Below are 19,963 nucleotides of genomic sequence, written 5' to 3' on the forward strand. Positions count from 1 at the left end.
AATTTATTTGACAGAGAGAGATCACAAGTAGGCAGAGAGGCAGGCAGAGAGAGAGAGAGGAGGAAGCAGGCTCCCTGCTGAGCAGAGAGCCCGATGCGGGACTCGATCCCAGGACCCTGAGATCATGACCCGAGCCGAAGGCAGCGGCTTAACCCACTGAGCCACCCAGGCACCCTGGAATCTCATTCTTTAGATGGTTATACTGCAGCCCAGAGAGGGGAAGGGAACTCCTGAGGTCACACAGCAACTCCTGCGTGTTCACATATGTCTCTGAGCGCAGCTTTGAAGCAACTTTGAGCCTGGGGTCACAGCCTGTGGTTTGGCCCTGCTGGGGTTGCTCTACAGGGAAAGCCAGGTCCTGGGTGATGAGTGAGGGTCCCACAGCACGAGGTAGCCTGGAGCAAGCACAGGTGTCCCCCTCTTACCCCGGCCATTGCAGGACATCAGTAAGAGGCTATCTTTGCCCATGGACATCCGCCTGCCCCAGGAATTCCTGCAGAAGCTACAGCTGGAGAGTCCGGACCTGCCCAAACCGCTCAGCCGCATGTCCCGCCGAGCATCCTTGGTGAGTCCTAAGAGGGTCAGGGGTCACCAGGGGAGACCCAGCTTGGACACATCAGATTGGGTTTGCCTGGCCCTGCGGAGCCCTGCAGCAGTTTGTGGGCCTCTGGCGCCACCTGCTGGCCTCAGCGGATTCCCAAGCTTGTACTCCTTGGTCAGTGACGTGCATTCCCCTAGGTGAGTCCCACCAGGGCTGGAGCAGAGCCCCTAGCCCTCTCTGGGCCCCCACGGTTTCCACTGCGGTGAGACCCCTGGACCAGATGGCATGTGCTTTCCGGTCATGGCTGTTTATCATATTTCTTTGGGAGCCCCTTGCAAAACGTGGACTCTGGCCCCCCACTTCAGATACCTATAGAGTCAGACTCCGGGTGGTGGGGCCCAGGAAACTCTGTTGCTAAGGGTCGGGTACCACTGAGCTAGAGGAAGTATGCTGATGAGAGAGACTGCTGGGGAGGCAGGTTCTGAACTGGACACTTGAGGTACAGTGGGGAACAAGGCAGTTTCTGCTACGAGGCTCTAGTATTCTGAGCACGGCGGAGACGGATAGGTTTTGAAGGTGCGTGGCAATCCCAGGTGCCTGGGCCCTGACTCCGCCCCCTCCACTGCCAGGGAAGGAAGAAACTCATACTTCCAAGGGTTCCTTCCTTTCTCATGGGGACAGAGGGGAGAAACCAAGAGGCAGGACTTGTGGCTGCCCTCATCCCTGCTAGGCTCTGTTGTTCCCTCTCCCTGATGGGGGTCTCATTCCCTTCCCTCCTGGAGGCTGGCGCGGGGGGCGGGGGTGTCCTGCACGTCGGGCTGTGTGGCCTTCACGCTCACAGGACCCTGTGTCTTTCCCTCTCAGTCAGATATCGGCTTTGGAAAACTGGAAACGTATGTGAAACTGGACAAACTGGGGGAGGTAAGAGGCTGGGCAGGCGGTGAGGAGCAGGGACAGGCTCTCCCGTGCCGCCCTGTCCTGCCTTATTGCCCCTGCCCCGTGGAGACATACCATCTTGGCCATCCAATCTGGCCCAGCCTTTTGCAGGCGTTGAGGGGGGCCCGGGTCCTGGAGGAGGGTATGAGGATGGCATGGGGCCCGTGGGCTCTGGGCGTAAACCAGTTTGTCTGTTTTTCCTGCAAGTATTTCTCTGGGTTCGAATCCTGTCTCTGCCATTTATTAGCTCTGTGGCCTTGGGCCAGTTATGTGACCTCTCTGTGCCTTTTTTTTTTTTTTTTCCTCTGTCAAATGGAGATGCGACGGCTGTGTGTCCTGGGGCTGTCGCGAGGGCAGGCTCCGTTACTATAATAAGCTTGCATGCACGCTTACACCGTGCCTGGCACAGGGGCCGCCGTGTGGGCCGTTAGCTGTCTCTGTTACCACTGTGCCCTGCTTTGTGGCAGGGCTTCGGGGCGGCCAGAGGTTTACAGACAGGAGGAAGACACAGCCGTCTCCCTCCAGGAATCCAGAGAGGAGACCTACCTGTAAACATCAACATAAGGAAGAACAAAACTGGCGTTCTGACAGAAGGGCGCCTCCCCTGCTAGGGGCTCAGGGGAGGGACGGTTCATTCGGAACAGGGAGGAGGGAGGACAGAGTCAGAGAGAGGTGGGCCTTGGAGCAAACAGGAATTTCAGTGACAGGAGAAGAGGGGGGGAAGGGCATAGCCCAAGCAGACACACAGAGAGGAGGGCGCTGGACAGAGGAGTGTGCGCCCTGAGTGTGGCCGGCGCTGTGGGGGTTCTTGTCCCCAGGGAACCTACGCCACGGTCTTCAAAGGGCGCAGCAAGCTGACGGAGAACCTCGTGGCCCTGAAGGAGATCCGGCTGGAGCACGAGGAGGGGGCACCTTGCACGGCCATCCGAGAGGGTATGGCACCCTAGGGTCCTGAGCTCCTGGGGGCTCCTGGGAGGAGGGCTTCATTGACGTGAGCCCCAGTGGGAGCCTTGGAGCAGAAGGTCATTGCCGGAGTGGGGTCTGCTAGGGCTGATCCCAGGAAGAGAGGGTGTGAGGGGTGTGTGGGGCCACAGGGACCCAGTCAGGCCTGTCACCCCACAGTGTCTCTCCTGAGGAACCTAAAGCATGCCAATATTGTGACCCTGCATGACCTCATCCACACGGAGCGGTCTCTCACCCTGGTGTTTGAGTACCTGGTGAGTTGGGCTGGAGCTAGTGGCTTCTCCCCTGTGTGGTGGGGCATGGGGGCGGGGTGGGGGGCAGCCCAGGCCTTGTTCTAGAATCAGGTTCTCAGATGCTCCCATGCAGGAGTGGGCCCAGGGGGTGTAAGGGCAGCTCAGACCCTGGGCCCTGCCCAGGGAGGGGCTTCTGGCCAGAGGTCAAGACAGGTCAGGGCTGAGCCAGGCTCTGTGTTCCAGGACAGTGACCTGAAGCAGTATCTGGACCACTGCGGAAACCTCATGAGCATGCACAATGTCAAGGTGAGGGCCTCGGTAAGGGCTGCCTACCCCCGGGCGCCCCATTTCGGTCCCCATCTATTCTCAAGCCCAACACAGGCACCCGTCTTACCACCAGGGGCCCAGCGGCGAGGTTGCTCAGACCTTTCAAGGTATGAGGGTGTGCAAAGTCACTGCCATTCAGGGAATCCCAGGAACTGTGCTAATAAGCACCCTACCCCACCAGTGCAGATACACACCCTCTGCCACCATCTAGCCGATGATCCAAAATTCCCTCTCCAACTCTGAGCACCAGTTTTCCATCTGTCAAATGGGTATATGGACGAAAGGAGGCTTGTGGAGAAGCTTGAAGGGAGGAAAGACCCCTTTTGGCCATTGTGAGAGAACCAAGTGCATGGATCCCAACCCCGGTGGCCTTCCTGGCCCTGCGTGGCCCCCCTCAGCTCCTGGCCAGACAGTGCTCTGGCCGCCAGCACCCTGATGCCTCTTCCACACACCTGGGGCCCTCCCCTAGCTCCCCAGGGACCTCACCGCACACACCGCCCTCCCCACCCAAGCCATGGGGCAGAAATATAGATTCTCCCAGGCGGGACACACCCGCCTTCCACTGCTCACCTTTCTCATCCCCTCCTCCCTCAGATTTTCATGTTCCAGCTGCTCCGGGGCCTTGCCTACTGCCACCGCCGCAAAATCCTGCACCGTGACCTGAAACCGCAGAACCTGCTCATTAGCGAGAGGGGAGAGCTGAAACTGGCTGACTTCGGTGAGGGCGGGGCCCGCCGGGGCCAGGGGGCGCGTCCGGGCCAGGGGGCGGGCCCGCCCGCTCGCAGGGGCTGGGTGCTGGTGGGGGGCAGGGAGCTGGGAGGCTCAGTGACGTGTCGGTCCCCAGGACTGGCGCGGGCCAAGTCAGTGCCCACGAAGACCTACTCCAATGAGGTGGTGACCCTGTGGTACAGGCCCCCTGATGTGCTGTTGGGGTCTACCGAGTACTCCACCCCCATTGATATGTGGTGAGTGAGCGCCGTGGGACCAGGGGGTTCCCACACCTCCACATTCACTTTTGCTGTCTCAAGGCCCTCTGCCAAGAACTGCCTAACCTCCTTTGACTAGAAGTCATGTGACCCCCTCCTGAAGTAACCGGATAGGAAAGAATTAAGTCTGGACTCTGTTAGCGTTCCCCGGGCTCTAAGTAGACCCTCCCTGGCTCTGCTTCTGAAATACTGCTGCAGGGATACCTGGGAGGTTCCCAGAGGGTGCGGGAGGGCCGCCACTGTAAATACGAGGACTCTTCCCCAAGCATCAGTTCTACTGAAAATTTTGGAAAGGATCTATTATTTGTGTGTGTGTGTTAAAATTAACATGCATATGATTTGGTGTAGAATGAAAAAAAAAAATGAGCCCAATTTTAAAGCTGAAACCCAGGTTTCTGATTAATGCCACTGTGTTCTGTGCGCCGGGGTCCCCAAGAGAGTGGATTTGCAGACTCTGAGAATCCTCTGGACAGAGTCTGAGATAGCGCTGCTTTCGAAACTCTACATGGGTGCAGACCCAAACTCTATGGGGTGAGGGGAGAGGTTAAAGCGCCCTAGAGCCCAGAGGAGCCCCAGAGAGAGACCCCAGTGGCGCATGCGGCTGTGCTAGCCTCCGCTGTCCTGGGCCGCCCACCCCAGAGCCAGGACCCTTGGAGCCACGATGGCAGGGCGTCCTTGGTGCCCTGGTGGAACAGCCCTAGGAAGGGCGGGTGCGAAGAGGCCCAGCCTGACGCCGCCCCTGCCCATTGCTCCCCGCAGGGGCGTGGGCTGCATCCACTACGAGATGGCCACGGGGAGGCCCCTCTTCCCCGGCTCCACGGTCAAGGAGGAGCTGCACCTCATCTTCCGACTCCTCGGTCAGTCTCCGGCCTCTCCCCCCTCTCGCCACCAGGGGGCGCCAGAACTCCGCCCAGCCCAGGCTCACACAGGGACTGGGAAGGGGGGCTCCCACTCCCTCTCCACCGGGCAGCGACCCCTGTGGCCTCTGCCATTGTCTGCCCCCACCTCCTTCACTGCATCCTTCCCAGTCGCCCGTGGCCCTGGCCCCTCACTGTGCGCTTCCCACGCCTTCTCATCTCCCCAGGGACCCCTACAGAAGAGACGTGGCCCGGCGTGATGGCCCTGCCCGAGTTCAGAGCCTACAACTTCCCGCGGTACCTCCCGCAGCCACTCATCAGCCATGCTCCCAGGTAGCCCTGCTGCCCCACATCTTCTATCCTGGTCTTGGCCCCGGGCTGTCCCTCCTGGAGGTGGCCTCCAGTCCCCCAACCAGGCCAGGCCTGTGCCAGTTCCTTCCTCCTGCAGGTTGGATACTGATGGCATCCACCTTCTGACCAGCCCCCGCCCCCCAGCACTGGTTCCCACACAGAGGTGGGAGTGGGCACACTCTGAACTCAAACCCTCTTACTATGTAGCCTTGGGCAAGTTCTAGAACTTTCCTGAGCTTCCATTTTCTCCATTGCAAAGGGGAATTGATAATTCATATTTCCTAAGCTGGTCACAAGGATACACTGAGATAATGGAACACACTTAGTGTGGGACCTGTCTTGAAGGAAGCGCACAGTAAAGGGGAGTTATTGGTATTACATGTTAGTGTTGCTGTTATTAATGTTATGATCACAGAGGCTTCAGCCTCTGGGTTTCCATCCCAAGAGGAGGTCACTCAGGAAGTCCCATTTCTGGTTTTCTCTTGGTGGCTGGAGATCTGGGAGCTGAGCCCAGAGACTGCCTCAGGCTGGCTTGGAGGGGGAGGCTGGCAGCAGACCCTGTGGGCTCCTGGGTTAGACTCGGGCCCCCCTCATGCTCGCCGTCTAACTCAGTGTAGGACTTGCTGCACTGAGGGGTCCCCAGAGTCCCCCAGCCAAGGCCCCATAGCCCACCCTGTGCCTTTCAGTATGAATCCAAGAGTCGCCTGGCAGCAGAGGCAGCCCTGAACCACCCGTACTTCCGGTCTCTGGGAGAGCGTGTGCACCAGCTTGAAGACAGTGCGTGTGGGGAGGTTGGGGGAGGGACCAGGGTCACCCCAGAGCCAAAGAAATGGGGCAGCAGGTGTGGGTGGAAGAGCTGGAGCAAAGAGGCCGGAGGCCCCCAGTGCAGCCAAGTGCTTGGGCACAGGACTTCCCCTCCTTGGGTTCCCGACTGTAACTAAGGGCAAAACTGGGGGATCTAAGAAGCCGCCTGAAAGGCCCAGTTAGGTGCTCCTGGGGCAGTCCCAAATGAAGGGGTTCCCCAGCCAGAGGGCTCTCTGTGAGTGTGCGGGCTCCCCCCAGGGGCTCGGCCCTCTCCCTACCTCTCTCCTCTCTCCCCACAGCGGCATCCATCTTCTCCCTAAAGGAGATCCAGCTCCAGAAGGACCCGGGCTATCGGGGCCTGGCCTTCCAGCAGCCAGGTAGGGGCTTGCGCCTCCTCCGCCCCCACCCCTTATTAGAAGAGACCAGGGCAGGCTGCTCCTCCCTCTTGAAGAACAGAGTGGGCAATCAGCATGGCCTCCCCGCAACGTTGGCCTCCCTTTGGGGGGCCCAGGGAGAGCAGGGAAGGGACTGGTTTCCCTATCTCCTGCCCAGGCTTCCTCCCACAGCGTGTCCCTTGTCAGCCCCAACCCGGCATCTGACAGAGCCCTGAGGAAAGTGCACGATCTCTAGGCTACATTCTGTCTGCAAACCCACCTCCATTCTGGGTTCTCTCTGTTCTGGAATTCTCCACAAATCCATTCTGGAATTCTCCCACCTCCGTTCTGGGAGAGCCATACCTTGTCTCTAGAACAACTGATGGCCTTAGATGTGACGAGTACATTATTTTTTATCATCCTAAAATACCCTGACAGAGCCCTGAGGAAGGTGCATGATCTCTGGCGACACTCTGTCTGCAAACCCTGGTTTGCAGGCCAGCAAGCAAATCCTTGCTAGGCCTGTCAGAGCAGCCCCCGAGGTTGTCTCGCCTGGTCCCCGGGGCACCCTGCTGCCCAGCCCCCTCTCTGCAGCCGCACCCTTCCCCCCCAACTCTGTTCTCCAGGCCGAGGGAAGAGCCGGCGGCAGAGCATCTTCTGAGCCGGGCCCACCCTGCTGCGGCCCCAGGGACGAGAGACGAGCGTTCTCCGAGAGCACGACGGCGGGCAGGAGGGGGCCTGCGTGGCCCTGGGAGGACTGAGGAACAAGGGCTAATGGCCGGCCCAGAAGACTTCTTGGCAGCCCTGCTGGCCACGGCTGTTTCCTCTTCCTGCTTCCCACATGCCTCCCCTGTGGCCTTCTCCTCGACACCCACCCCTCTGTTGCTGGCCCCGGAGCTGGGCCTGAGCTGCTTTCCTGGGAGGAGATGAGGGGCAGGGAGGGACCACTGACCCTTTCCCACCCCGAGGTGCTTGGGCACCAGTGTGGGACCCACAGGGAGGGGAGAATCCGGGTGCCCGGCTGAGCAGGGTGCACTGAATGTGGGTCCCACCATAGCCCCCGCCAGGGGCTGCCTGGCGCACGTCACTCTCTTTCTTCCCCTCTGGGAGCAGGAAGCGCAGGGCACTTGTCTGGGACCCTGGAATCCTGGGTGCTGTTGTGGGCACCCAAACCCAGCCTCTACCTGGAGGGCAGGTGTCTCCAGAGCAGCCCAGCCCTTCTCCACGTCCTCAGCCTGTCCCCGTTCCCTCTCCTGGCCAGAGGCCCCATATGCTGCTGGCTGCCCGGCTGAGTCCAGAGGCGGCCTGGTCCCACCAGCTGGCCCCCGCCTGCCCGCCCAGCCTGAATGGGATTGCCTTAAATCGGCAGGGGGTAGAGCATCACTGCCCTTGGAGCTCCGACCCAAACTCCTACTTGTCCCCCCTTCCCCAAGAGCGGCTCCTGCTTAACACGCCTGGGCCCTGATAACCCAGCCCGGGCCAGGGTCCAGGGGACGACACCCCGATAGGCAGGGTCACCCTGATTCTGGTACCAGACCAGCCTCAGCTCCTTGGGGCTCGCCCAGCCTCTTCCCTCCTTCCCAGCCCCCACAGCCCGGTCCATGCTGTACCCCACCCCGGCACCAGCCTCCCCATGACCCCGGCCTCCCCAGAGGGCAGGGTGTAAATGCCACAGTCTGACGTGGAGGAAGGTGGGACAGGACGCACAGGCTTTGAGCCGGAGAGCCCCACCCTGGGGAGCTGGGAGCATGAGGGCCTGCAGCCCCAAAGTAGGCCCCTCACCACCCCTTCCGAGCACGCCTGTTGTATTCCCAAGGTCTCCTCAACACTTGCCTGCATCTCTAATGGCAAGGCCAAGGGGAGGCCGGGCGCGGCTGTTCTCCACAAGCCCCCTGCCCGGCCCAACCCCTAAGCCTGAGGAGCAACCCCGGAGGGTCTTGGCCTCCGCATGAGTCCTTCCCCTCCTCCCCCCACTGTACTGTGAATGTCCCGTGACTCAGCACAAAGACAGATAATATATTTAATTCATGTTGTACAGAAAAGCTGATTTTGACAGATTGATGCCAAAGATGGAGGACAGAAGACCCTTCTCCAGGCCCCATGAGTGTGGGTGGGGCTTGCTTGTATGTGTATATGTATAAAGTGGACAGAGAGTTTGGTTTGTGTATATCTGTGAACCCACCCTGGGCACGGGAGGGGAGCCCGCACCCTTCCTGCTGTATGCCGGAAGCTGCTGCCTCCGGAACCGGAAGTTCACTCTGGGTGTTGTGGGGAGGCATGGGAGAGGCCTTCAGCCAGGGACCAGGGACAGGGCCTGAGGGGTGGGGCCAGCCAGGAGAGCAAGAAGGAGTCCCCGGGGAAGGGTCTGGGGGGCCGGCTGCTGTACCTGCCCTCTTGCTCCCCCAACCAAACAGCTCCCTGACTTCTTCGGAGGGAAGAAGGGGAGGTTTAGGAGAGGGCCGACATGGGGGGTGGCCAAGGCCAGGGCCCAGAACGAGGTTGCACATGTCCCTAATCCAATCCAGGAATTTCTACAAACTTGGACTCCACCTTCTGTTGCCCAGACTGTCTCTTACCTTGGGGGCACACAACCTCCTTGCTCTCTCCCAGAGCTCTCCATGTCTTGCTCTGCTTTCCAGTTCAGTGTCCAGGTTTTTTTTTTTCCCCCAAGAGCACTGTGAGAATGCCAGGCCCCAAACGATTCTTCCTGACCCTACCTGTCCAGCAGCCTCCTGGCCAGCCGTAAGGACTTTCCAATTTGAAGACATGCATGGGTTGGCTGCTTTCAGGGAAGGAAGCTAATGCAGAGGTTGGGTGATGTCTTCTGAGGTTGTGAAAGTAAGGGGCAGACCGGGGCTAGGTTCTCTGCCCAGCACGACCACTGCCAGCCCAGACCTCCTCACCTGTTTTAGGCAGCTGGTCACCAAACGTTAGGACAGTTAGTGCTTGGTGGGAAATGCAGTGGTGGGAACTGGAGTCAGGCCTTTTAAGCAGAGTTTGGAAGGAGACAGGACAGACCTGAGGTCTGCGAGGCTCCCTCCTACGTGCCGGGCGTGGTGGAGGATCATCGCATTGACCCCGCACAACAGCCCACTTCTCTCCCCACTGCGGGTGAGGACAGTGAGTGTGAATGACCTCCCCCAGAGTCCTGTGCAAACAGGTCTGTTTGCCCTGCCAGCGCTGGTCTTGCAGGAGAGGAAGGAGCCAAAACAAGGGGAAGTGGAGAACCAGGCCCTGAGAGCCAGGGAAACCACACAGGAAGGAGCTGGGGGCAGAGGCTGCTTTGTGGGGCCTCCAGGAGAGAAATGGGCACTGGGTCCCCACTGTGTTGCAGGCAGTGGTGCTGCCAGTTCATCCAGGTGTCTGTCCCTTTAAGAACAGGTGTGGAGACTCACCTGGCTAGGGGGATGTTGGAGGTCTCTGTGGAGGCAGCAAGGCAGCCAGAGCTGCCCTGGAAAAGCCTGGGGCACCCAGGCCTTGTATATAGTTAGTGCTCAAAACCTTTCAGCTGAGAAGTAGTTCAGGAGGAGGCTGGAGGGCCCCAGTGACTCTGGTTATGAGTTGTAGGGGCAGACGGGCTTCAAGGGCTGGCCCCAGGGTTCCGGTGACCAGACTAAACAACGCAGCCCAGGTCCTGGAGCCCCATGTTCCCTGGGCACCACCACCATCATGTCCTTAAGCCTTATGGCTCTCACAGGCAGGAACCTGCCCATTTTGCTGGAGCCCTGGGCAAAAGCACGCCTTCGGGAGTCTTTCCTATCTCCTGCTGGCCCCCCTGGTGCCCTCTGCTTCTGGGGTTGGTCAGGGATGCCCATGGTCCCGACTGGCCTTTCCCTTCACCACACCCACTTGGTCTTGGCCTTGGCCGGGGACATTGGTGGTTTGCAATAGCCCCACAGCTGCCTGACAAAAGATGCTCATGGATATCGTCTGCAGGGGTCAGGGTGGGGGCTGGGGCTGACTCTCCCCTGCCCCACCCTTCCCTTCCTATGAGTTCCCTGTCGTCCTGACCCTACTGCATGGTCCAGTGGTCGGGGCTGTTGTCCCACAGGCCACCACTGCCCTGACCTGCCGGCTGCCCAGGCCAACTAAGTGGTCAACACTTCGGCCAGATCTCCTCCTCCTTTTCTTCCCGGAAGCAGCTCAGTGCCCTGCGGCCCATTTTCCCACCTCCATCCGCTTGGACCCCTTCTTCTGGTCTTGACGCTCCACGGCATTCCACCAGCCCTTCTGTTTCCAGAGCAAACCACCAGCACCATGAATTGGCCCCAGACTGACTGATCCTATGCCGGACGCCAGGACGCCCAGATGCATGAGTCCGCCTTCCCCTTCCAGGAGCTCAGGCCTGGGGCGCAGGGGGACTTTCTTTACACAGATTTCGGTCAAGCAGCCATTGGGTGCCAGGCACTGTGTTGGGCCCTGAGGAGGGGACACTGAATAAACTAGCACGTCCCTGGTGTCCTAGAGCTTAGAGAGATGTCACCCGAATAAACATACAGCCCATCAGGGGGTCAGCGGTGTGATAAAGCCAAATGAAGCAGGGTCGGGAGAGAGGTGATGGCCCAGGTTGGGGGCTCTCTGATAAGATCAGGGGGAGTGGTGAGTAGTGGCAGGGAGTCATGTGGACCCCCAAGGACAGAGCCTTCCAGCAAAGGCCCTGAAGGGCGTGCGTGTGTGCATGTCTGTGTGTGTGTGTGTGTGTGTGTGTGTGTGTGTGTGTGTGTATGCACACAAGGAGGAGGCAGGCTGGGTCACAGAGGCTGGGCAAGCTGGTGAGGTTAGGAAGGATCGATGCCCGGGTCTGGCTCGGATCCATTCGCCCAGACCCACTGGTGTGGGGCCAAACATCAGCAGCCAGAAAAGTCTCCCCAGATGACCCTAACGTGGAGCCAGGCTTGTGAGCCACTCATGTGGGGTCTTGTGGGCCATGAAGGGGAGAAGCTCTGAGTTTCACTGTGGATGGGAAGTCACAGATCTCTGTTTTCCGAGGCTCAGAGAGGCCCCAGGAGGAAGGCTGTGAGAGGGGGAGGGGAAGGACATCCACACCCTTCAGGACAAGCCCAGACCCAAGGGAGGAGGGAAGAGGAGCCTCTCTCATGCGGGCTGCTGTGAAGTGGGGGCGGCCATCACATCCCAAGGGTGAGGCGGCTGGGGTTTGGGGGTGAGCCTGGCCACACTGAGCTAAGGGGGCTGGTCAGAATTTGAAGCCAGGTCTGCGCACCTGTGCGGCCACAGGCTCTGTGCTGCACCACCTGCCTCCCAGGCAGATTCAGCTTACTTGTCTGCACGGAGAGCCACTTCTGGGATCCTGGGGACTGGGGGCAGCACCCTTGGCCCCACCCCATCACCTACAGGCATAGGTGACCACGGGCACCAGAGAATTAGCTGATAGCCACTGTCCCCTGTCCCCACCAGCCCCTCCTCTGGACCCTCTGGACTTCCCACCATCCACCAACCGAAGGGGCAGCGTGGGACCCCGGGGCCCGCGTCCTGCTCCAGCACTCTGGCTGCTGTCCTTTCTGATGCTGCCCTCCCAGAGGCCAGCTTCCCCGCCCATCAGCCATTTCTCCTCCCCCTCCCTCCCTCTTTGTACCTCTCTCTCCCCTTTCTCCTCTACCGCCCCCTCTTGCTGCCCCTCCCCTCCTTCCTCTTCATGGGGGGCCCTTAAACCTGGGGAGCAGCCAGCAGACCCAGCCTCCTCCCTAAGGGAGATTTTGCAGACTCCCCAAGCCTCCGACCCTTGTGAATTCTCCGGGTGCCAAATGTCATCCTGTCTCTTGTCCTCATGGATTTTCTGGTGACGCCAACACAGACATGGGGGGCCATGGCCTGGCGGTAGCTGTAGGGGCAGGCAGGGGTGTGGCTCTGCCCTCCGGACCGGCTGCCGTCAGCACTCCTCCCTGCTTGGAGCTTCCAGCCCTGTCCTCATCTTCCTGACTCCTCCTCCCTCCTTCCCTCATTCATTATTCATCTGAGCGCTCCTGACTCCGTGCCAGACTGTTTCCAGGACCAGGGATACAAACTTGACCCTGACTTAGACCCTACTTGGGGGAGCTCAGAGTCTCAGAGTCAGTTAGGATGTGGTCTTGGCTTCCTCTCATGAGATCTCAGTTACTTGGGGGAAAGGGAGTTGTCTTTTAGTCATTCTTTTAAAATTTACCGAGTTCTTTTTTTCTTTTTTCTTTTTTTCCGTTAACATTTCAGAGACAACAAAACCCTTTTATGCCATCCACGTTTTCCCTGGAGGAGGGGTCAGCTGGGTTCTGGGTTCTTGAGGAGAACTCTTGCACACCCAGAGCTCCAAAATACGTGGACACGGATTCAAATCCGTGCAAGCTGGGTTGCCTTGGGCATGTTACTTAGCCTCTCTGTGCCTCAGTTTCCTTCTCTGTAAAACAGAGGTAGCAGCAACACCCATTTTTGCAGGATTTCGAGGATTCACGAACAAGTGCCTGCAAGGGGTCAGGCACCTCCTGCTCATAATGTGGAAGCATCAAGACCCTACCCATGCCCACACCCTTCTCTAAGAGCAGGAATTCCAGCTCCCTCCCTCCCCCAGGGATCCCAGTCCTGGCATTAAAACTGGGCACTTTTTCTTTGCTTTCTTTCTTGACCCTTGATAAGATCTCGATCATTCGTAAGAATATATTAAGCACATTCTACCTAAAAGATTTTGCAAGACTTCTAGAAGACTTCCTCAGCCCAGCGTTTTGGGATTTAAATGTAGCTGCGGAAGTCATTATGGAAGAGAGTTCACAATCAAAGCATTGGGTCAAGGTGTCTCAGAGTGGGTCTGCTGCCTTCTGAGCTTGTGAGTGCTCTGTCCCTAGAAGCGCTGAAGCAGAGGCCTGGGAGCACCTCTTGGGAAGTGCTCAGGGCGCACTCCAGCTCTACCAAGTCTCACCTGCTTGCAAAGGACGGTGCCATCTTTGGTCGGCCAGATCTGTACCTGGTCTGACCGTATTCCTTGGGTCTCTACTTTGCCAGGCAGGGCAGCATGGGATGGCCCACAGATGAGAAGCTGGGCTCAGAGCAGCTGAGGAAAACGTGGCACACAATGGTGCTGGTGTGTGAACCCCGGTCCCGCCTGGATTCCAGGAGGCTGGGCCACTCTCCCCATGAAGTCACTCACTTCATAATAAGACAATTGGCCTTTCCAGAGCAGGGAGTGACCCTGGAGTATGGATAATAACCAGACCTGGGATTTCAGAAGCCGGAGCTGATGAGTGGGAGAGTGGCCTTGGGGAAGAGGGGGTAGGCCCAGGGGTTAGGGGCCAGAACCATTTCCTGCCGTGGGCACCTGCCTTGAGAGGTTATCCTCAGCCACCGTGACTGTGCACTTCTGGCCGAGAGTCCCACTGGGTGATGGAGTTGACTGCCCAGCTCACTGTTCAAGATGGTGGGAAAGGCCGGGACAGATGAGCAAGGGAGCGGTGTGGCATGGAGGTCAAGAGTCTGATGGCCTCCACTTGGATCCTGCTCCCTCACTTCTTGGCTGTGGGACCACATCATGTGGCTGCTCTGGGCCTCAGTTTCCCCAGCTGTAAAATTGGCTGATCGTAGGAGTACTGTGGAGATGAAATGAGTTAGCACATGGAAAGCACTCAGAAGGTATGGGCCACATAGAAAGCTCAGCATATGTGTTAGTGTCCTTATCTGAGTCCCATTTAGATGGTGGATGGCCGCAGGGATCAACCGCCCCCCTGTTTTCACCGCTGGTGCTGTGACCAGAGGCCAAAGGGTTCTCACTAGGAAAGAAGGGCTGTGTGGGGGCTCAGGAATGAACAAACCCCCTTAGGGCGTATCCGTCCCCCCAAACTGCCGTCAGAGTTTGTGAATTCCCACGTCCGGTATCCTGACAGTTTCCGTGTTACGCAAAGTGCTATAAGTTTAACAAACTACCTAAATGTTCTTTACTTTAACAGACAGTTATTAAAAATCTCCTTGGCCCTAGCAAGTCTGTGAAACACTGAAGATTTAGAAATGAGTAAACAGGGCGCTCTCCCAAGGAACTCCCGTCTGGTCAGGGAAAGATAAGCCGATTGCATAAATTACAGTAATGGCTTCGAAGTGAGCTTAGTTATCTGGACCTCACAGATGCCCCGATAAGCCCAAAGAGTGTGAGCGCCTGGCGGCGGGGTGGTGGTGGTGGTGGTGGTGGTGGTGGTGGTGGTGGTGGTAAGCCTCCCTCCCCTCCCCTTCCTCAGCTTCTGCAGTATCGGTGAGTTTTGCAAGCCTCCGAAAGTGAGTTGTACCTGTACCCTCAGTTCAGCTCTGGAGGTGAAGAAAAATGAATTAACATAAAAATGAAGCACCTGATACATCAGGAAACTGCTGGAACCCCCTCTTCCCCAGTACAACCACCTGCCCTTCACTACAGCAGGGAGCATGCCCCACGCTACCCCTGCCTTGAGACGGGACCTCTTTAGGCGGCGTAAGTGCCCGTTCACAGTCACAAGGTAAAGCCGGTCTTGTTTCTAGGTGTTTCCAGACCCTACTCCCTCCACTCCCCGCTCAGAATGCTTAGGGGAACTTGGCAGCGGTTGAGCTCCAACATGCCATTGAGTGTCCTACTGTCGCTTCTCCTGCAAGGTTCCTGCAACCCGAGCCCTGTGTGCCCCAGCTCTGACCTTCCTTCTCCGGCTTGTATCCCATCGCCCACAGCATGCTCTGTGCTCTGCTGCTAGACCAAGGACCCATCATGCCCTGAGACACTTCCTCCGCCAAGTCTTTGCACCCCCAGAATGTATCTGTCCATGTTTCCTCTGCCTGGACTTCTTCTTCCACCTCCCTCAGTAACTCCAGCTGAGTCAGACTCACTGGCCCTTGAGCACATGCCTTCCCCTTGCTGGCACTTAGTGCCCCTGTTCCTGTCCTGAAGGGGCGTCCCGGATGCCTTGCAGGGCCCTCCCTGCTCCAGATTTTACACCGACCTGTCTGTTTCCACTTTAGTGTTTTGTAGGAGTCATTTCCCTCTCCTCCTTTCGAGCTTGCTCAAACTCTCTTCCTCCAGGAAGCCCTCCTTTTTTTTTTTTTTTTAAGATTTTATTTATTTATTTGACAGACAGAGATCACAAGTAGGTGGAGAGGCAGGCAGAGAGAGAAGAAGGGAAGCAGGTTACCTGCCAAGCAGAGAGCCTGATCCGGGGCTCAATCCCAGGACCCTGGGATCATGACCTGAGCCGAAGGCAGAGGCTTAACCCACTGAGCCACCCAGGCGCCCCTAGGAAGCCCTCCTTAATCAACTCCGTGAACACTCTATGTTCTCTGTTCTGTTGGCATCAAGTAAGGCTGCACCCATTGCAAGGGCATCAGGGGTTTTCAGCCCCTCATAAGCTCCATTGCCCGAAAAGCCACCCAAATATGCACAACCTGAGTAAAAACAGAGCTTAGTATGGAAATGTGACGTCTAGGTAAGTCCTCCAACACTCTCCACCTCTCATCTGTTCTCCCCCAAGCCCGACTATCTAGAAAGTCTAACAGCTTGCATTCTTTTCAAGATTCTTTTTTATTGATTTGAGAGGGAGAGAGAGAGTGAGCAAGAGCAGGGAGGGGCAGAGGGAGAGGGAGAAGCAGACTCCCCACTGAGCAGAGAACCCAGACAGTTACAGGGATCATGATCAAAGCCAAAGGCAGACATTTAACCTCTTAACTGACTGAGCCACCCAGGCGCCCCTCCCAGCCTGTGTTCCGTACTCAGGTTCCCAGTGTCTGCCAGGTCTCTTCCCAGGGTTCAGATCCTCAGTTCCCTGGGTGGTCTTCAGTGTGATCGCCCCCAGGATGCCACCCCCACCGCAACTGCTTTATTGGGGTCATGGTGCCCGTGGATGACCAGGTAGTCCCTTGGCAACAATGGTGGTACTTTCACGCACAGCAGACCATTTTGCTCTGAAAACATCCTATGAGGTAGACAGGGCAGGCACAATGACCCCATTCCACGGATGTGGAAACTGAGGCCTGAGGAGGTTTAACACCTTGCGCACAGGGTTAGTTAAATGACACAGCAAGGCCTCCCACCAGGTACACCTGAACTGCTTTGTTTGCCTGCTAGGACTTTAATTCATTCCGACCCTGAGCTGTGGAGCCCTTGGCCTCTAGCCCCGGCAAGGGAGCCAGAATAAGCAGATTTGACTTCTAATCTGACTTGCCCAGCTGGTTCAGAATGCAGCCGCTCCTCACCTTCCCTCATCCACAGCTGCTCTGGGCCCCTCTGTGCACCCCTCCTTCTCCTCCCCGACCCCCCCAAAACTAGCTCTGGGAGCCCTGAGGTGGGCGTGGGGTGGGGTCCCCAGGAGGATGTGAGCCTAAGGACAGGCGGGATGTTTTTCCTAGTCCACATTGTTCTGCCCGTGCCCATTGTGTGGGCTGAGAGCTGGACGTCACCAAGTCGCCTGGCAGGCTTTCAGCAGAGCTGGGGAACATTTCCGGAGGGAACTGACCCGTTATGAATGACTGAAGCTTCTCGAAAGCGTTGGCATTTCTTTGGATCGGCCAGACTTGGGGAGGCGAGGCAAGGAAGACACCGGTCTCCTGGCCCACCTGCCGTTTGCCAAGAGGTCTTTGTCCCACAGAGCAAGGGGTTGGAAATGTCACATGGAGGGGAAGCGGGGTGGGAGGGTGGAGGCGGACAGAGGGCTCGGCCAGGGGGAGCCAAATTGGACGATCATTTAGTTTATGTCACCTGATTCCAACTTGGAGTTCCCACACCTGCGGATGGGAACCCATCTAGACACCTTTGAAAAGCCCCCATTGAGTTCACCCCACAGGAAGTGCAAGGTCAGGAAGGTGTCAAAGCAGCTGAGGGTTTGTGGAGGATGAGTAATGCCGGCTGTCCACTCCCAGGGAAGGCATTTATTCACGCATCTCTCTCTCTATCCCCAGGCCGGGTGTGCCTCCAGACACGTCCCTCGGTGCCAGCGGCTGGGTAGCCGTGTTCTCTCAGGGTCTGATTGAATCCTCACAGCAAGACCAATGGGCAGGGGTGCCTGGGGGTCTCAGTCAATGAAGAGTCGGCCTTTGGCTCCTGTCATGATCCCAGGGTCCTAGGAGTAATTGAGTCCTGCATCGGGCTCCCTGCTCCATGGGGAGCCTGCTTCTCCCCTTAAAGATTTTATTTATTTATTTGACAGAGAGAGATCACAAGTAGGCAGAGAAGCACTGAGCCACCCAGGCGCCTTTAAAAAAAAAAGCAATGGCAAACATAGTAACCCACATCTTCTTCTTTTTTTTAAAGATTTTATTTATTTATTTATTTGACAGAGAGAGATCACAGGTGGGCAGAGAGGCAGGCAGAAAGAGAGGAGAAAGCAGGCTCCCCGCTGAACAGAGATCCCAACTTGGGGCTCCATCCCAGGACCCTGGGATCATGACCTGAGCTGAAGGCAGAGGCTTAACCACTGAGCCACCCAGGCGCCCCCCCCCCCCGACCATAACCCAATTCTTATAGATGAGGAAATAGAGTCTCACAAAGGTTAGTTCCAGACCACACACACACACACACACACACACACACACAGCTATTTCTTGGCCCAGCTGAGATTTGAACCCATGTCTCTGACACTGCGAAGTCCATGTTCTATAGCAGGGTTTCCCAAACATTCACAAGCATAAGAATAGACTGCGCGCTAGCTAAGAATGCAGCTTTCTGGGCCCTGTCCCCACACTACCGCCCCCCCCCGCACCGTTCCCCATTCTCATTCAATACAGTGGGTGGCAGGAATTTGCATTTTTGCCAAATAACACAGGTGGTTCTGAAGCAGCTGGACCACAGGCTGAGAAACACTGCCTTGGGGTCTGGGCTCCATTCTATGACTTTAGCCAAAACGGCCCCCCAACCTGGTCTGAAAACATGGGTGCAGCTCCAAGCCCCTGCCAGGACCTCAAGGGGTGGCCCTCTTACCTCGCTTGTCCCTTACCTGAGCAATGAAACCCAGGAAAGGCAGCCTGGAACCTAAGAAGACAGCCAATCTGCAGTCTAGAAAAGTCTCCTGTTGCCCTTTGTAACATTTTAAACCCACAAGAGGAATCCGTATAATAGAATCAGGGATAAAGGGGTCCTTGCTCATCCCTGGGATGTCTGTGGACCCCTGCCATGGGAAGAAGCTTGGCACAGACCCCTCAGAGAACCTCTCTCTCTGCCTGCCTCTCAGAGCTGGGTGCAAGAGGGAACCTCCTGCCTTAGAATTATTTGGGCTTTGCTAAGAATTCAGAGTCCTGAGCCCCAACCCAGACCTCCAGAGTCAGAAGCTCTGGGAGTCAACTCTGGGGCCCTGCATCTAAAACATACTCCTCAGGCAATTCTGAAGCACATAGAGGTTTGGGAAGCAGTGCCCAGGCTGTCTGGAAGGCAAGGAACTCCTGAAGCTCGGGGACCCCGGGAAGGCTGCAGAGCTACAGCACGGGCTGGGAGCCCTGGGCTGCCGCTGTGGGTTAGCAGAAGGAGTGTCACCCTTGGTGTGTGCACATCTGGGTTTGTATCCTGGGCAAGTGACAACCTCCCCCACCTCCATTCCTCACAGGCCAGATGAGGTTCATCTGGGTCACCTCCCCACATCACTTGGTGGCCCAGGGAGGGCGCTGTAGGCACAGAATGGGCAGCCGTGGGTGTGCAGTGGCAGAAGCTTATTCTAGGTTTTTAGGCGATGCCAACAGAAGGCTCCCGGCAGCATCCGGCATCCAGCTTCCAGCTGGCTCAGACCCACTCTATTTCACTGGGGAGCCAAAAGCGGGGTTGCGTGTGGGGGGTTGGAATTCAGAATTGTGCCTCTGGACTCCCGTAGAGTGGCCTGGGGCATCGTGGGACGGTCAGGGCTCGGGCTATGGCTGGTCGAACTCTGAAGCCCCGGTCAGACCTGGAGGGCCGTTGCCAGCTCTCCATCTGCTCCCCTGTCCGTCCATTCTCAAGCCCCTTCACTCCACTTCAGGGGGTCACACCGAAAGCATGGGCTCTGAGGAGTCAGCTTGAGCCCTTCCTTGTTGTGTTTCCCTTCTGCTGTCCCTGCTGAGCTGGGGGACTCACTGTTCCCCTCTCCTCCCCGCCACCCTCCGGCTGGTAGCCAGGTCCTTCCTGGAGACGGACCTGCTAAGCCAATTCACGGCCAGGCGTGAACTAGGCAGACCCGCGCCCTCCTCGGGAACATGAGCCCTTCATGAGAAGCTGCAAATGACAGACACAGTCAGCTTGGATGACAACCTCTCCCCGGGCAGTTTAGTCTTGTGGTTAGGGGCACAGCCTCTGGAGCAGAAGGGTTCAAATCCTGGCTAGCCCATCCACTAGCCAAGCAACCGGGGCCACCTGCTTTGCCTCTCTGTGTCTCAGTTTCCTTGTGTGCAAAACCAGAGTTGTCATCAACGTGCCCACTTCCTTAACATGGGGAAAGCACTCAGAACATATCTGGCGCATATTAAGCTCTAGGTAAATATTAGCCAGTAGTGCTTATTAATTCGAACACTGGGCTTCATAGGTAAGTGCCCTTGTCTGCCCAGGGTGTGTGCTTGCTGCATCTAGGCTTACTTAGCCCTGGTTCTGTCGTCACAGGGTTTTCCCCGAGATTTCCTGAGAGGATGAGTCCCAGCCTGAGACCCTCACCAC

General features: G+C 57.5%; 2 protein-coding genes across 8 annotated transcripts in view; both read left to right on the forward strand.

Annotated features, from left to right (window-relative positions):
- Positions 1-5,433, forward strand: part of CDK18 (cyclin dependent kinase 18) — a 22,270-nt gene extending 16,837 nt beyond the window's left edge. For all 7 annotated transcript variants that reach the window (XM_059413244.1, XM_059413242.1, XM_059413247.1 and 4 more), the window contains 10 exons: positions 440-565; positions 1,406-1,462; positions 2,296-2,410; positions 2,600-2,694; positions 2,917-2,979; positions 3,595-3,718; positions 3,845-3,965; positions 4,746-4,843; positions 5,071-5,176; positions 5,292-5,433. In XM_059413244.1, the coding sequence (XP_059269227.1) occupies positions 440-565; positions 1,406-1,462; positions 2,296-2,410; positions 2,600-2,694; positions 2,917-2,979; positions 3,595-3,718; positions 3,845-3,965; positions 4,746-4,843; positions 5,071-5,176; positions 5,292-5,418 (1,032 nt within the window). In that variant the 3' untranslated portion in view covers positions 5,419-5,433. The remainder of the gene's footprint in view (positions 1-439; positions 566-1,405; positions 1,463-2,295; positions 2,411-2,599; positions 2,695-2,916; positions 2,980-3,594; positions 3,719-3,844; positions 3,966-4,745; positions 4,844-5,070; positions 5,177-5,291) is intronic.
- A 353-nt stretch (positions 5,434-5,786) lies between these two features.
- On the forward strand, positions 5,787-8,528 carry LOC132025998 (cyclin-dependent kinase 18-like). Its single transcript, XM_059413952.1, has 4 exons — positions 5,787-5,795; positions 5,848-5,971; positions 6,298-6,375; positions 6,999-8,528. Exons 1-4 carry the CDS (start codon positions 5,787-5,789, stop codon positions 7,031-7,033), a joined length of 246 nt encoding a protein of 81 aa, XP_059269935.1. The 3' UTR covers positions 7,034-8,528.
- Positions 8,529-19,963: the final 11,435 nt, after the last annotated feature.

Source organism: Mustela nigripes, chromosome 10 (assembly GCF_022355385.1).
Source record: "Mustela nigripes isolate SB6536 chromosome 10, MUSNIG.SB6536, whole genome shotgun sequence".
Taxonomy (NCBI): domain Eukaryota; kingdom Metazoa; phylum Chordata; class Mammalia; order Carnivora; family Mustelidae; genus Mustela; species Mustela nigripes.